General features: G+C 44.6%; 2 protein-coding genes across 2 annotated transcripts in view; one reads left to right on the top strand and one right to left on the bottom strand.

The window, feature by feature from the left end:
- Positions 1-16,858, bottom strand: part of PKD2L1 (polycystin 2 like 1, transient receptor potential cation channel) — a 261,390-nt gene that overhangs the window by 120,440 nt on the left and 124,092 nt on the right. The window lies entirely within an intron of this gene.
- On the top strand, positions 1,087-15,755 carry LOC306659413 (acyl-CoA desaturase 1-like). The gene is made up of 6 exons (XM_079136916.1): positions 1,087-1,522; positions 2,013-2,268; positions 5,454-5,584; positions 6,969-7,174; positions 8,668-8,900; positions 11,720-15,755. The coding sequence occupies exons 1-6, from the start codon at positions 1,499-1,501 to the stop codon at positions 11,917-11,919; spliced, it is 1,050 nt and encodes a 349-aa protein (XP_078993042.1). The 5' UTR covers positions 1,087-1,498; the 3' UTR covers positions 11,920-15,755.

Here is a 16,858-nt window from a genome sequence, read left to right as displayed (position 1 = left end):
TTCTTGCTGAGTTCCCAGGCCGGCCTCAAACTTGGAATTCTCCTGCCTCAGCCTCCAGTGTAGCTGGGCTAACAAGCATGAGCCACAGAACTCAGTCAGTATCACATTTCTATATTCAACTCCTGACTCTACAACTTAAGGGCTGCTACTACTATGGCTAAATTAATCCATCTCTTCATATCTCACTTTTCTCTTCTTTAAAAATGGAAGCTTACAGTAACACCTCACAGAGTAGCAGTGAGGGTTAAACAAAAAGACTTGTGAATTGATTTGCAAGGTTTATTCAATATTCGATTGCTATTCTTATCCCTTGGTTTCCTGCTCTGTGAAAACACCAGTGTGTGCCATCTGCCTTTTTCCATGCAGAAGACTCCAAAATTACGATTTTACAATCACAAGTATCTCCGAACTGTCCTGCATACCTTCTGGAGGCAAGGACATAGGGAAGGGATTACCCACTGGCTAGTCGCTGTAGAGCACGCCTGGTGACAGAGCAGAGAGCTCCAATGCAGAAGCGCATTGAGCGCGCTGCGCTGTCTCCCGTCAGCATACTAGACTTGGGGGGCGGGGCAGATCCATTGTTAGTCCGTGGCCCTAGCCCAGGCGCTCCTTCAGGATGGAGGCGGGCTGACCCGCACTCTCTGCAGGTCTGCTCGGTGGAAACCAAGTTTCCCTCCCACACGTCTGGGAGAATGGGAAGATAGGATGGAAATGTGAATAGTGGGTGCCACCGTGATTTCCCCAGTGCTCGCTGTGCAAATTCCCCAATAGCCAACCGTTCTCCGTGCGCGGAGGACCATGACTGGATTTGTAACCAATTCCCACTTACGGACCAAGTCCTCTCCCATTTCCAGAGAGAAATCTGGGATGCCAAGCAGAAGTCCAGCAGCGGGTAAAAGAGAAGCAAGGGAGAAAAAGGAGAAAAAGAGGGGAGGGGACCTAAGAGCTGTCGGCAGAGACAACAGCAGATTGCGCCCAGCCAATGGTAACCGCAGGACGAGGTGGCACCAAATTCCCTTCGGCCAATGACAGGCCAGAGTTTATAGGCGCCTCATTAGCATTTCGCAGAGGCATGGACTAGGGAGGCGCGGTGTAGGAGTCTGCAGCATCCCTGCGCAGTGGCTCTTGTCCCTGCTGCTAGTCTTTCTGTCCCCTCTCATCTCCTGCGCTCATCTCTACGCGGAGCTGCCTCAGCCAGGCAGCTCTGCGTACTTTGCCCCTTGTTCACAGAGAATAAAAGGTGCCTGAGTTAATACCGGGCACACTCACCCACTGTCAGCTCTACCCCTTAAATTCCGAGCCCGGGGAGCTCCGCGCACAGCGGGTCGGGCCTGCACAGCCATCCACGTGCAACAGCAGAGAGGTGTTCCGAGCGCAGCTCCACCGATCCTCCCGCACAAGCGGGTCCCTGAACCGAAGTCCACCCTCAGTCTCAGCGGTGCCAAATTTGCTCCGCATCCTCAGCCCTGGGAGCGTGATCCCAGCACCCGAGATCCAGATGCCCGCCCACTTGCTGCAGGAGGTGAGCGTCCCAGAAGTGGCCTCCGCCCCACGGCTGGCTTGGCCGGAACTGATGGTCCTTTAGGCTACTGGTTGGTGGGAAGACAGTTAAGAGCTCCTGGTCTGGGCCACCTTTCCTGAGTTCTGCAGGCATTGGTTGATTGGGGGTATGGACAGTAATTTGAAGGGTAGATTTGCCAACTTTTTTTTTTTTTTTCCTTTCTTAAACTTTAAAGAAAAACGTGATTGTGAAATTTCTTTTTTTTTTTTTTTTTGTACTGGGGTGAGAGTATTTCTCTCCTGCTCCTTCACCTGAAGATTTCTTTTCAATCTATCTGCACATTTTTGGGGGGAAACTTCTCCCCTGTTCCATCTTGGGGTACATACAGCACTCACATATCCTGGACACTGGGGCAGGGTCTGTTTGTACTGCACACTCCCCCCAGGTGCATTAGAGAGTTAAGTGCCCCTGCTGCCAACAAGCAATCTCAGTCTCCACTGTCTCCTTACAGATCTCTAGCTCCTATACCACCACCACCACCATCACAGCACCTCCCAAGGAGGAGAAGACACTTACATACTCAGAAGAAGACATCCGCCCTGAAATAAAAGATGACATATATGACCCCAGCTACCAGGATGCAGAGGGCCCCAGGCCCAAGCTTGAGTATGTCTGGAGAAACATCATCCTCATGAGTCTGCTGCACTTGGGAGCCCTGTATGGGGTCACACTTGTTCCCACTTCCAAGTTCTACACTTGGCTCTGGGGTAAGCAGGGTCCCTTGTCCTGAACTAATACCTCAGGTTTCTCACTGTTCTTTAATAAGGTGGTGTCTCCTCTGAGCAGCCGCCCTTCTTTATTCAGGTTTGGCCAGTCATATGTCTTCTATTGCCTTCGAGACTGACTGGGCTGGGAATAGAGACCCTAGTAGGATTAAGACGCAGGAGAGTCAGTTGTCTGAGTCCCTTGATGGGAAGCAAGCATTGAGATCATAGGCAAGGGGGCTTCGAGTTATAGATAAGTGAAAGAGAGTTTACTGTTTCAGAGCCCACTGCTTCTGTTTGAGTCATTTATTTGAAAGCCTCTCCCTGCCCTGCCTCCCACAAGACCACTAACTGATAGTCATGGGAACCCTGGTTTTATGGGTTGCATGTTGAATACAGACAGGGACTAGAGCCAGAGGAAACTGTTTAGGAGGAGAGATCATAAAAAAACAATGAACACCAAAGGTGGTTATCCACAAAACTATTTTGACTTGACCCTTTGGGTAGACCAACCTTGTTTGTCAAAGGAGTAGAATAACAAGACCCTGTATGACCCAAGTTGTATAGATGTGTTGCTGTCTATTCCAGGTAGGTCTCCTGGGAACAGCAAACATTAGTCAAAGAAATGTTCTTAGAATGACAGAGTTTGCAGAAATGTTTCATGTTTCATTCCTCATTCCACAAGCTCCTTCCCTTCTCTCCAGATGGCAGGTAATGACAAGAACCCAGCACCTTCTAACATCAGTCCTCCCTGGTCCCTACCCATTCTTCCTTGGTAGGGGCAGCCAGACCAGATGGTAGAATCTTGAGCAGCCTCAGCCTCCAATTGCCAATTCATCCCTGACCTCAGTTCTTTTCCTCAGTTCTTTCAGGGATCCATGCCTCAGGGCTAATAGCAGGCCTGTCCACTGGATCCTTGAATGCACTTTGCAGTCAGTTTCATCTCTGCCCCTCAGGCTGAGTTGGGAAGGGAGAATAGGAAGCTCTAGAGACCTAGAGGTAAAATTGCTGCTCTCGGAGTAGAGGGGAGAGTCAGGACTCCCTCTCCAAAAGACAACCAGAGGTTTTCTGGAGCAGTCTCAGGTGTTTTTGGGGGGTTTTTTGTTTGTTTGTTTGTTTTTCTGGCAGTTATCTTGAGAGGGTAGTGGTATAGGGGAGTTCGTTGGCAGGTATTAGACAGTGCCCCACTGCCCAACCTGAGCTCTTAGGTATTATAAGTGGTAAGGTATGATCCCCTGAGTTTTGTCTTGGAAAATTCTCCAGATGCCACAGTAAAATGCAACTGAGCTGATCTCCATTCTTAGAATAGAACTCTTTATGGAAAGAGTTCCACGTGAGGACAACACTACCTTGTAAGGATTAAAAATGAAAAATTCTTTAGGTCACTGTGGGTCATCCAGAATTTCTCCTGAGCCAGCTATTTCAAGAGCCTTCTTTCTCTGAGGACTGTAGAAGAGTCCTCAGGCAGGATTGAAGACCCATCTCTGGCAACACTGAGGGCTGAGGGGCAAAGGCTCTGCAGTCTATGTCTCAGGGCAGAGCTATGAGATACTACTTAGCCATCAGTGTGGACATTGTCATTCCCAGGGTGTCGGGGTTGGGAGGGAGAACAAATCTAACTCACTGAGCCTTCTATTTGACAGACTAACAGGTATGAAGAGACCAGGCACCTGAATGCCTGGGTTTCTGTTAGAGTTCCCCTGTTAAGATGGGATGGCTTGTGCTTTTAAAGCCATCTACACCATGAACCAATCTTACATGCTCCCTTGCCTGTTGGCTGAGTGCAGCTGCTTTGCCAAAGCCAACGTCTTTTTTTGGTGGTTGCAGGGCTCTGGCTCTACTGTGGTTTGTCCTAGTGCAGGTGGAGTCACACACTGTATCAAGGAAGAAGATCTCAATTACTACATGGCCAGAGGGCCTAAGTTACCTGGGTCCTCAAGCCCAGAGCAAAGGGAATGTGGCCACAACTTTCCTCGGACAGTCACTATCTGTATGGACCTTCCAGGAATCCTGAAGGAGGAACAGGATAGGGTACAGTAAGCAGGGGAGGGAGAGGAGGAGGCTGTTTAGAAAACTGTTATCCCTGGCTGTAGAAGAACTAGAACAAGTTGTTACAATAGGCTATCTTCAACCATAACTAAATGTTGTGGTCCCTGAAGATCCATTGTTGTACCTGCCTGGTCAGAATGAAACATTGTTAACAGTTTCTCCCAAGGCTAGCCCCTTGCTCCCCACCCCCCTTTCCCATGAGAGAATATATCTGGCAACTAAAGGTAACTGAGGCAGGATGATGTTAGTGTTTTCTACCAGCTTTGAATATTTCTCAGCTGTGTTTTGAATTAACATTGACTGTGGGAGTCTGGGTTAAAAGAGCATCATTGCAAAGGAGAGACCTGGGAACTGAGCATAGATCTAGAGGGTCAAGGTAGAACAAGAACTTCTTGTTGACACAAAGCTTAGCTTCAGACCATGGCTTCAATTTTCCTAGCCAAGTGATGCTTGATAAACAGATATCCTCTAAAGCATCTATCTCCTCACTGGCAAGGTGCGTGTGTCAGTAACACCCCTCTCAAGGTGCTGTGAATATGAAAATGGTAACATCTATGATAAAGCTTGAACCATATATAACTGTGCAGGGCTGACTTTTGTAGTGCTGCACTGTTGGTACAACATTAAAAAACTTTGGCACCAGCTGTTCGCCACAGCTCTGAATCTCCTACAAATTTGGACTTTTCCAGTTTAATAAGCACCAAGATTACTTTGGTTGCTATTTTTAGAAAACTCTTGCTCATGGGTTTTAAGCTTTGTAGGAGTAGTTTGGGGCCCTGAACACTTTAGATAAGGTCAGTTCAGTTCAAAACACATAGAACCTTGAATTATGCCCCTGGACCCAGACAATGACAGTGGCACAGTGGTGAAAGATCTATTCCTCTCTTGCTGTCCTGCCTCCTTAATTCCTTGTTTCCATTCCTACATGGATAGGCTGGGAAATGAGGGTATTTTCTCAAGTAGTAACAACTATGATGTCAAGTCACAGACCTTAGACGTCAAGTCATCCCTGTGGTTCAGGGAAAGCAGATCTTCACCCAAAGCCTGAAGAACACACAGACTGAGGTATTAGGAGAGTATTTCGACATGCCTTTACGGACTTGCCTGTTGGTGACTCCTCTGTTATCTTGTCCTGGCAGCCTACATGTACTATTTAATCAGCGCCCTGGGCATCACTGCAGGAGCTCATCGCCTGTGGAGCCACCGAACTTACAAAGCGCGGCTGCCCCTGCGGCTCTTCCTGATCATCGCCAACACCATGGCGTTCCAGGTGAGAAGCTGGTGCTGCTCAGCTTTCAGTCTGTTCATGATCTGAGGTGGAATGCAGGGGATCAGGGCCTGGAGAGGGAGCCCCAGCAGGACAGTCATTGACCTTTCCAATTCCTGAAGTCATCTCAAGTGAGACTCTGCTTAGATTTATCAAACATGGAATAGTTCAGAATCATTGAGAAGGGAAATAAGAGGGTAAATACATAAGACTGCAAAGGTATAGAGTCATTGTTCACCCTGAATTCCCTGTGTTCTCACACAGTGTGGCCCATCAATAAAGGAAGACAACTCATAAGCCAGGTACTGAGCCTTGTTTTCTGGGCATACACTGGACAATAAACTCATGCTTGAAGGACACTATCTTAAAATGCTGCTACAATTTCATTGAAATTAGTCTCACTGACTCAGGAACTCATTTGTTTCAGGTAATAGGAGCAAGCAACCCTATATCACTGACTGTGCTAATCATTTGACATAGATTAGCTCATTAAGTCCTCACACACCTTAGGAGGTAGGTCCTATTTGCAGATGAGGAAACTGAGTCATTGAGAGGTTGGATGAACTGACCTTCTGGTCCATCCGGAGCTGCCTTGCTAGCTGAGCCAACCCTCAAGGTCATTTGTAGCTCAAGTTTATAACAGGATGGAGAAGAGGGGACTCTTAAAGCTATTAAGTTATAGCAAGGGCACAGGATAGCTGGTGGTGTGGGGCTTAGCTTGTCATAAGAGGACCCTAGAAAACTGTATTAGGCCCCTCTGTCTTGGCCATATCTGCATAATCATCTTTGCCCTAGCACCCTATACCTGATGGCACTTTTGGGGTCAAGGGAAGGAGAATTAAGTACATTCTGGAAGAGAAGGGAAGAGTCCCAGACAAGCCAGAAGATCTCTGGGAATGCAGTCATGATCATGAGTTTCATGCTGCCCTTAGGTCGGACAAGCATCAGGACAGAGCTCTCCAGAACTTTATCCACAGAGTAGAACCTGAGGCCACCTGCTTCATACCTCTCCATGCCCCTGGCTTGGGCACCCTTTGAGGACCTTGTCCCTCATTCCACGAAAGAAGAATTACAATGTTCTTTCCTAAGGAAATGAGCATTATGATTTACCTGCATTCTCTCCACCATATAACCTTCAGCGGGCAGCAGTGCTGTTCCTGTGGTCTGGGACTGTCAGTTGCTTTTCTGCACAGGCTTCAGGGTAAGTATGCAGGAGAGGACAGGCTCCGCCCCCCCCCCCCCCCCCATGCCTCCATTGGAGCCAGACTCTTGAGGACTGTGTGAGGTTAGGCTGAGAACTATGGTCATTTGCAGACATCTGGGCATTGAACTTCTCCCAGGAGGGCATCTCTCCTCAGGCCTGTGTTCCTCTTCTCTGTCCCTCCAGAACGATGTTTATGAGTGGGCCCGAGATCACCGCGCCCACCACAAGTTCTCAGAAACAGATGCCGACCCTCACAATTCCCGCCGAGGCTTCTTCTTCTCTCACGTGGGTTGGCTGCTTGTGCGCAAACACCCAGCTGTCAAAGAGAAGGGCGGAACGCTGGACCTGTCTGACCTAAGAGCCGAGAAGCTGGTGATGTTCCAGAGGAGGTGAGTGAAGGGAGGATGGGGCTTGGGATGTGGCCCTGGGATTTGGGGACCCAACCTTTTCTCTTATAAGATAAAAGCTGAGAATATACTGGTTTTGTAAGTTCAAAATCACTTATAGCCTTTATCTCTAAGCTATCTTAATGAAACCAATTAAATGCAACAAATCTTCACTGACTGGAATAGTCATGGACACAAAAATGAAGGTAGTTGGGGCTGGGGATGTAGCTCAGCTGGTAGAGTGCTTACCTTGCAAACGCAAGGCTGCACTGTGCAAAAAGTGAAGGTATTAGATCCTTCTCTTCTAGGAGTTTGCAGTCTGTGGGGGTGGAGGGATCAGGCCGGTACCCAAACCACCATGGTACGAGGCAGCTTGTGGTCTGCCCTCGGAGAGGTATGACATGAGGGAGCTTGCTCAGTGTGGACATGAGAAAGGGGGTTATGAATGAAGTAGCATCAGAATCCACCCATGGAAAGAGACCTTCACAAGTATGTGTGAGCAGGGGCAGTGCAAAGAGAACAGAATGGGCCAAAGCCTCAAGCATGTCATACGAAGGGCATTCCTCTGCCTAAGGTGTAGGGCAGGGCAGGAAACAGGACTGCAGAGACTGGTGCAGCTCCTGTGGAATACTAGACACCAACTTAGGATTTTATTCAGACAACACAGAATTGTTTCCTCAGCAGCAATGTGACACAGTCAGAGGTGTGCTTCAGAGAGGATGCTCTTGGGCAGATGAAAGTAACCACTGACCCAGAGAGATGAGAGGTGGGCACACAGGTTAGACAGGAGGTGGGGACCATGCTGGGGATGCAGTGCCAGCAATAGGAAGGAGTTGGGGGCAGGGAATGTCAGTGACATACAAGTCAAAGATGTGACTGCTGAAGGGAGGTAGTGGATCCATCCCCTTGAAATGTCAATAGCCTGGTTTTCATGGGAGTAGAGTGTGGGACAGGGCCTCTGGTGGGACAGAACCCTGCAGGTGGTCAAGGACACTCAGTGTGCCTCCTGAGGGAAAAGCAGAACAATGAGTTAGGCAGTGGTAGCAGCAAACGGAGATAAAGCCCCTAATGTGGACTGTGTGCCAAAGGTCCTGATGGCAAGCTAAAGAGCCCTAAGGCAGATGGACAACAGCACAGGCAGCAGAACTTGACTGATGAGTTCAGGATTTGACCTTCACCTGTTTGACCAACATAGCTTTATGGTCTCATTGAAAAATGAAGGAACTTCATATCAGGAGAGAGGTAATCCAATTCTTACTCCACTTGCTAGTGGAGTGGTCCTAGAAAAGTCATTTAAAGTATTCACATTATCTCATCTAAAGACTGAGATAATATTAAATGCTCAAATGCATTTGCACCCCATTCCCTTATGCTGGCTTTTGCCACCCTGTTCTCATGGTTTGGAGGAATGACAGCTCAGCCCAGTGAGAGTGGACAGTCCAGGCAGGTGTGAGAGTTCTCTCTCTGAAAACTCAGTGTGTGCTCTCTCAATGTAGGTACTACAAGCCAGCTGTCCTGATGATGTGCTTCATCCTCCCCACATTGGTGCCCTGGGTTTGTTGGGGTGAAACCTTTCTACATAGCTTGTTTGTTGGTACTTTCCTACGGTACACCATAGTGGTCAATGCCACCTGGCTGGTGAACAGTGCTGCCCACCTCTATGGAAATCGCCCTTATGACAAGAATGTTAACTCTGGGGAGAATGTCCTGGTTTCCCTGGGAGCTGTAGGTAAGTCACCAGTGCCTAACATAACCACATTCAATGGTCTACTGATTAGGGTATTTGACTAGGAGTCAGACAAACCTGAATAATCTGCTTTTATAGCCACTTCACCCCCTCCCCCATATTGGGAATTGAACCCAAGAGTGCTCTACCTTTTTATTTTTATTCTATTGCTGAGGTTGGCCTCAAACTTGTTATCCTTATGTCTCAGCCTCCCAAGTCTCTGGGATTATAGGTATGCACCACCATGTCTGGCTTTTATAACACCTTTGTAACTCAGATTTTTTTCATTAAAAAACTGGGGTGGGGGCAGTATTTTGGAAAACTTTTATGAGAATCAGGCAACAAAAATAATACTACTTTTGATTTAAAGTTGTAAAACAGTCCCTAAACGCTACCTGAAATGAGTTTGAGTTTTCCTTTTTCTAGGCACTTCTGAGCAAGTCTGTCGTCTTTGGTATGGAAAATGCTTGGTAGAAAAATAAAGTCACCTTCATGGCTTGTAAGCCTAGTGCTTTATATTTAAATATGCTATATGAAATGTAGAACAAGTATAATTTGGTCTAATAAACTTCCCATATGCCACAGTTATAGTGTTTTTAAAATTTTCCTACAGTATTTGGATGTGCCACACTTTACTGTGTGGGCTATGCCTTATTGTTTAGTGATACCAGTATGAGGGGCATCAGCACAACTATTGGTGGCCCTTACCCCCCACCTATCACCCTATCTTCTCTTATCCTTTGTTGTTCATCTTCTATTGAATTTCCCTGAAGTTGCTTAGGGAATCCTCTGATAGGGCAGATAAACTTCATCAAAAGTTCCTGCTTCTTGATCCAATGTTGACTGCTCTTGAATTTATTTGTCTCTGTAGTTCCATTCCCAATTGCCAGATTAAGGGGGAAAAAAGAGTTCTTCCATCAGTCTTTACTGTTTACTGTCCTTTTTTCCAAATTAATGTGGACTTTTTTAAAAATTCATTTTTTATTGTAAACAAATGGGATACATCTTGTTTCTCTGTTTGTATAATATGGACTTTGACTAAGACCTCAAGTTGGTTTTCCTTGTGCAGAATCTGTGCCCCTTTCTTCTCATTGATCAGAGCTGTTCCTTGCCCAGTAGCACCTTGGTGGCCATCCTGCTCACATGTCTAAGTTCATTTTTCCTCATGAATTTCTTCCTGTATACTCTCAACCCAGGTCATATTTACTATCTTTGTTATAAAATCATCACCCTATCTCTTTTCAACTTCCATACATCTTACTGCTTCTTTCAGGAAACTTCTAGCCTGTTCTTACTTGGACCCATCTTTAAAATAAATCACCTATACACTCTACAAATCTGAGATTTTCATAGAAATGGAATAGTCTAGACTGAGATGTGTCCTGCATTGTAAATGGAACTCTAGTGAACTTCCACATCTCCAGCTTCTTTGTGACCCTCAGTTCAAACTAGTTTCCAACATCCTACTTTTTCCCATTTGTCATTTGCTTCTGCAAACCTGTTCTTTTGTCCCTGTCCCCTCACCCTTTACTCTCCTCCACCTCTTTCCTGCTATTCCAATCTTGTTGGCCTTGACTTACCTCCCCGACAGTCACATGTCATCCTCTCAGACAAAGCCGACCTTCCCCTAGAGCCTTTCTTCAGCTTTCTTTTTGCCCCAGTTGTCCCCTTGACCCCTCCCCCTTTTCCATCCCTTGTCTATATGTGTGTCTGATTCCATTTTAAATCTGATAACTACAGGCGTGGTGGGTGAGTGCTCACTCAGAGTCTTGCTGTGGAGCCACGGGTGGAAGTGGCAATCCGGGTCACCCTTAGCCTTGGCATTATGCCCACCCCCTTGTACCAGTGTACCATGGACAGCCTGGATACAGAGGGATAGGTACCTTGAGATGCCCTGGTGGGAGTCAATTGCTTGGCAGAACTTCCTTCGCTTGCTTGCTATTCTTATCATTACGGTAGGTTTTAACCTACAAAGCATTCAACAACCTCTCTTATCATGGCTGTTCTTTACCCAGAACTGATAAGGACTAGTATTATTAGTGTTAGACACTACTGAGAAAGAAGAATCCTGCCAAGAGTTGCCAAATTGTACCAATTACAGAAATTGCCCTGGATTCCAAATTTCTTTATTTTCCATTCCAGCACAGTGAAGTGCTCATCCCAAGAGTTTTCAGAATCTCAGAAGTTAAGAGGATCTCTCAAGTGTTTTCAGAGTGGTTCTGTTTTATCAGTACCTATCACAACACAGGACTAAGACTCAGAGAACTAGGAGCCAGAGTAGCCCACTGACTGGGCAGTGGCAGGGAGAATACCTGACCCTGGCTGGGTCTCCTTTCTTCTGGTTTACTCTGTTGCCATCATTCTATTAGAACCTTCCACCTTTACAGGGACCATTAGTGCAGGGTGGGGGTTGTTTTTCACTCATCTTTTTAAGAAGTACAGCCAAGATTCTTCATCTGGACCCAACCCTTCCCACCCTAACACATGCACAAAAGCAAAGAGCTCAGGGGTTTCAAGCCAGCATTTACTGAAGCTCTGTATTTTCCAATGTAAAATCCTTTCCCAGCAACTTCTTCTCTTATCTCTCAAAGGAAACTTCTTCTCACAAAGGAAACCATGGGTGACCAGGCCCTCTTGACTCATTGTTTTAGTCTGAGGGCTTCCCATTTGCTTCAGAGTAGAAGACATAGGGTTCATCCACTTGTCTAATTATCAGTGGGTTTCTCCAAAGTTTATGGTTCTCTGCTATGCAAGAGATATGGAAAGATGTGGCAAACAGCCATCTGCCAAGCTCCTAACTTCTCTCCTTGGTTTTGTTCCAGGCGAGGGCTTTCACAACTACCACCACTCCTTCCCCTATGACTACTCGGCCAGTGAGTACCGCTGGCACATCAACTTCACCACGTTCTTCATCGACTGCATGGCTGCCCTGGGTCTGGCTTATGACCGGAAGAAAGTATCTAAGGCTGCCATCTTGGCCAGGGTTAAAAGAACTGGAGATGGAAGCTACAAGAGTGCCTGAGTTTGGGGTTGTCCAGATTTCATTTCTAAAGATACCTGGGCAGAGTTTTAATGTTCTGTTAATAACTACTGAGAAATGTTACCAGATGCTAAAGCTGATGACCTTAACCCATTGCAGTACAGTATTCTTTTAAAATGCAGAAGCTTTGATAACTTTTTTAGGTGGTCCACATTTTAATCAGTTAGATTTAAACATTCCTCAATACACATGCTTCCAAACATGTTGTACACTATAAATACATACATTTTTACATGTCATTTTTAAAAATAATTAATAAATTCTAAAAAAAAAAGTATTTAAAGCAAACAACTTAACTATTATGATATTATGTTGGTAAGCTTATTTCTGCTCTTTCTGTTGTTCTTTGTTTTGTTTCTAGCACCTTCCTTTCTCTTCTTCGTAGCCTCCTAAACAAACCACTGATCAACCACTGGTCTGTGTCATTTTCCGAAGTCCAGACATAATTGCAGGTGTCTAAACATAATGATCATTGCCCCAGATAACTCTTTCCTGAATCTGTCCTCAGACTCAAGGTAGGTAACTCAAGCTAGAGATACAATAAAACCTTCTGGGACATCCTCTGCTAATTAGCTTCAGTGTAGGCTTTGCTAGACAGAATAGAAAAGAGCTCGACTTGGAACACAGCTATAAAGCAGGTAGATCTTCAGGAGACAGAGAGAGCATGCAGGGTATGATTGATTCATTAGGGATGATGTTGATGGGAAAACCGGGAAGAGAAAGCTTTTGCAGGGATCAGGCCCTACCTAGCACAGACACTGAGCCCCTCCACACAGCATTTGTCTTGTTTCTCCTGACTCAGTTATGGAGTTTGGTGATGATAGAAAACAACAGCAAATCAATGACTGAGAATAAAGAAGCATTCATGTAGTAGTAAGAGTGGTCTCTCCTGGAAAAGGACTTTATTTTTTGTTAATAACAAGAAGATGTCTTACTTTAGACACTTAGATTTCAGGTTGGGTGTGTTCAGTACAGAATTATAGCAGCTCATACTTTTGCAGATTCCATGAACTTTTTAATCCAACTTTGATCTTTCTTCTGCACTGTCTTTCAGATATTTGTTGCTCTTCTCATAGCTGTAAAAATTCTATATCTTTCCCAATGCCCTAAAGTGAAAGGATTTTTAAAGGTACAATTGGGTCAAACATAACAATATGTAAACATAAAATCATTATGTGAAGCATGTAAATATTTCACTTAGAGTATTACCTCTAAAAAAGAAACTTGAAGTAAAGAAAGAATTTTCCGGGTTGTCTATTCATTCCACTGCTGGATAGGAGATGGACAAGTTGAGGGGCTCTTGTAGGCAGCTCTAAGAGATCACTTCCCAAAGGATCCAGGGGAGTCAGGCGTTATGCAGTAAGTTATTAGGTATCCTGATGAAATAAGTTTGAAATTAACTTCATTCATTAGTCCCAGTTTTTCTTAGGACTGAATGAAAACTAGACTTCCTCCCAGTGTTGTGCCCCTTCACTCCTCGTTCTGTGACCATTCAGTCTAAAATGCAGGACTGTCTGGGAGGTAGGTAGGAATGAATCTCTTAACCACCCTAATTCTGGATTCCTGGCTCTACCCCAGCTGTCCACTTCCTCTTACCAGTACTCTCTATTCCCTGGCATTTTCTTTTCTCTAGACAGTCAGCCTCCTATGTGTATTCAAGGCAGAGAGGACTTGCTGTCCAGGCAGCTTCCTCTCCTGCAGACACAATGCTCATTGTCATCAGCTCTGTGTCTCTTCAGCAGGTAGAGCTGACTGACACTTTCCTGTGACCTCCAGATCTTCTTCGTCTCCACCCCTGTTAGAGTACTTCGCCCTAACTGCTCAAGGCAAGGCTGGAAGACACTTTAGAAACATCCTTATCTTGGAGAGGATCTCTTTTCATGAGGCATAGCCAAGGCAAGTGCTCACATTTTTCCACTGAGCTGGCCACAGCAAAAGATGACTTGTCAGTCTTCTCTGGGTCAGAACAGAGAGTGTTCAGCAAAGCAACTTGGGCTAATTGGCGCATGTGGCTAACAGTGCAATACTTCACAAGGAGGAGGAGGAAACCTAGTCTTCTGGGAAGCACAAGAAGCAGGGGCAGTTCCCAAGTGCCTCACATTGAAAGGATTCCCTGATGTGCAGCCAGGAGGTGCTGGAAAACTTGGGCTAAGATGTGGGATCTGCGATGCCAGGAATTTTGCGGAACATTGTCTATGTTTTCAGAACCTGAGACCTCTCCTATCCCTGTTCCTTAGTCATCAGTGCAGAAGCCTGGCTCTGCTCTTTAGGACTGGTAGTGTACAATACCAAATGCTGTCAACTGTTGAGGCCTAGTGGTATGAGGGAACAGGGCCTTCCTTCCTGTGTTAGTTGTATAGAAGCTACAGGGGCCAGAGTGTACTAAGGCAGTCTTGTCTTTGAGCTGTGCATTAAAGTAGAAAAGAACTTCATGGAAGATCACTATAAATAAGATCTGCTGACCTGTGCCTAACCCTGGAAATGCCTATTGAATGATTTTTATTCTATAGATCATCAGAAGCCTATTTTACGATATATGAACAATAAACTCAACTTTCTCTTCTAGTCCTATTCCATGGAACTGGTACAAACAATATGCCTACACAAATGGGATGCTGAGGACTATAGCATATATGTGAATATGTAGAGGTATGCCAGTACAAAGAACACTTCTTAAGTTTCAACGCCTCAATTCAAGTGACACAACAATGAGAAACTCTGATCTTAGCAGGAGTGAGTCTCTAATGGTCTTTACCTCATGGATATGCTGACAACTGATTCCTGTGCCTTACCCCTTTTCTAACACATGTTGCTGGTGAACCTGCCCTTATACCCTCTGATCAGTCCTTTACCCCTGGAGAGACTAGAAGTGGCAAGTATCAACAGGAACCTGCCTGGAGGGTTATCAGCACAGGGCTTTGCAAGATTCCCTTCTGGGCTTCGTTTTGGAAATTTATGGCTGTTTTCATTAAGTGCTCAAATATGATGGAGGGCGGAAGTGGTTTGAATGTATTTATTATTCTTTAAATGAAATAATGGTGGTAGCACATAAAATAGAAAGTTTTCTCCTTGGTTTATTAATATCCTGAGTGTAGTTTCTGAATATGTAGTTCAAATGGGCTAGTTTGAAAGGTAAATGAAGTGAGGCAACTGGTGTCACGCTGGTGGGTAAGGTCTGGGCCTCTCCTATCTCTGCTCTCCTGACTTCCTATGTGAGTTTCGCTTTTATAACAAACCCACTGATGAGATGAGGTCATTAATCCATTCAGAAGTCCCATCTCTGAATCTGCTACATTAGGGATTAAGTTTCTGATACATGAACTTTAAGGGACACACTGAAATCATTGCACTGGGCAAGTCACTTAACTCTAATGTGCCTCACCTTTCCTGTTGTTCAAATGGAGTAATAATACTGACTTACCTCTTAGGCAATTTGACTAAAACTTTTTATTAAGCCTTTGGGATCCTGAGCAGAGAAATTCTCAAGCCCTGCAGACTTTTATAGTAGCAGTGTCAAGCATGAAGTTGACATGCACATATGTCCTGGATGCCATCACTAGCCTACACAGTTCTCTCAAGAGACTGAATGCATCCATTAGAGAAATGGTATATTACTAGTGAGACAAAATTGGAGAATACATAATCATTGCCAGGAAAACATACACAGGATACATTTTCCTTGCCTGGGTGGGTTTTTCTTCTTTTTAATGTAGAGTAGTTATTTGTAACAGAAGAATAATTTTTGGAATATCAACTCTGAAGTTAGTTGTACTGACCTGAGATTGTGTTTGTTATTAATAAAAGTGAAGTGAATCAGATTGCATTGTGTCTTGGAGCTTTTTGACCATGATGTAGTCTCCCGGAACCTGTCTCCATGGCCCATCATCTTATATGTGTTCTGCACTTTAAGAGGAAAGAAAGAAAAACAAACAACACTAACAACAAACACACACACACAAAATACAGTGGAAGCTACTAGGTCATACCCCAGTAATCTGTCCTGCCCTTCCTATGGGTAATTTATGTTAAACTGTTAAATTCTGGGCAGCAGAAAAGGAGGTGTCTACTTCTGTTAAATTAAACACCACTTTTTCCCTCTTCCCTAGAAGGAAAACAAGGATAGTGCAAAAAATGTCCGTTGGAACAGAAAAAGAAGAACCACGTAAATTGGATGGAAAGAAGCAAAACTATCTCTTATATGGAAAATCTGAAAGAATACATGAAACTTCTACCAAAGCTAATAATTAATTCAGTAACATTGCAAGATACATTAGTGATATGCAAAAATCAATTGTATTTTTTTAAACAAGCAATGAACAAACTAAAAATGAAACTAAAGAAAGACATCTATAACAGCATCAGAAGGAATAAATAGAAGTAAAATCAACAAAAGAAGTCCATAGTATGGTGCAAAGAAAATTACAAAATGTTACTGAAAGAAAGGAGGCCTAAATAAATGCAAAGAAAGTCTCTGATAATGGACTGGAAGACAGTATTGTTAAGATGATAATATTCCTGAAACTGATCTACAGATTCAAGGCAATAGTTATCAAATTCTGAGTTTTTAAAAGGGAATTTGACAAACTCATTCTAAAGATCATAGGAAAATTTATGGGATCAAGACTAGCCCCCCACCCCCACCCAAAAAAAAAAAAAGAAAAGAAAAAACAAAGATCCTTGCTATATAAGCTCAAAGTTGGAGGACTCATACTTCCTGACTTCAAAATTACTCCTAAGGGTCAATAATCAAGATAATATGATGTACTACTGGCAATAAGAACACATAAATCAATGGAATGGAATGAAGGGTGTAGATGTATACCCATACATCTAGGGTCAGTTATTTTTTATGAGCGTGCACGGATAATTCAACAAGGAAAAAATAACATTTTCAACAAATATTGCTGGGACAACCAGATAT

This window comes from Sciurus vulgaris (genome assembly GCF_902686455.1).
Source record: "Sciurus vulgaris genome assembly, chromosome: 4".
In the NCBI taxonomy this organism is placed as follows: Eukaryota; Metazoa; Chordata; class Mammalia; order Rodentia; family Sciuridae; genus Sciurus; species Sciurus vulgaris.
Note: the sequence above shows the minus strand (reverse complement) of the source record. Positions and strands in the feature narration are given on the sequence as shown.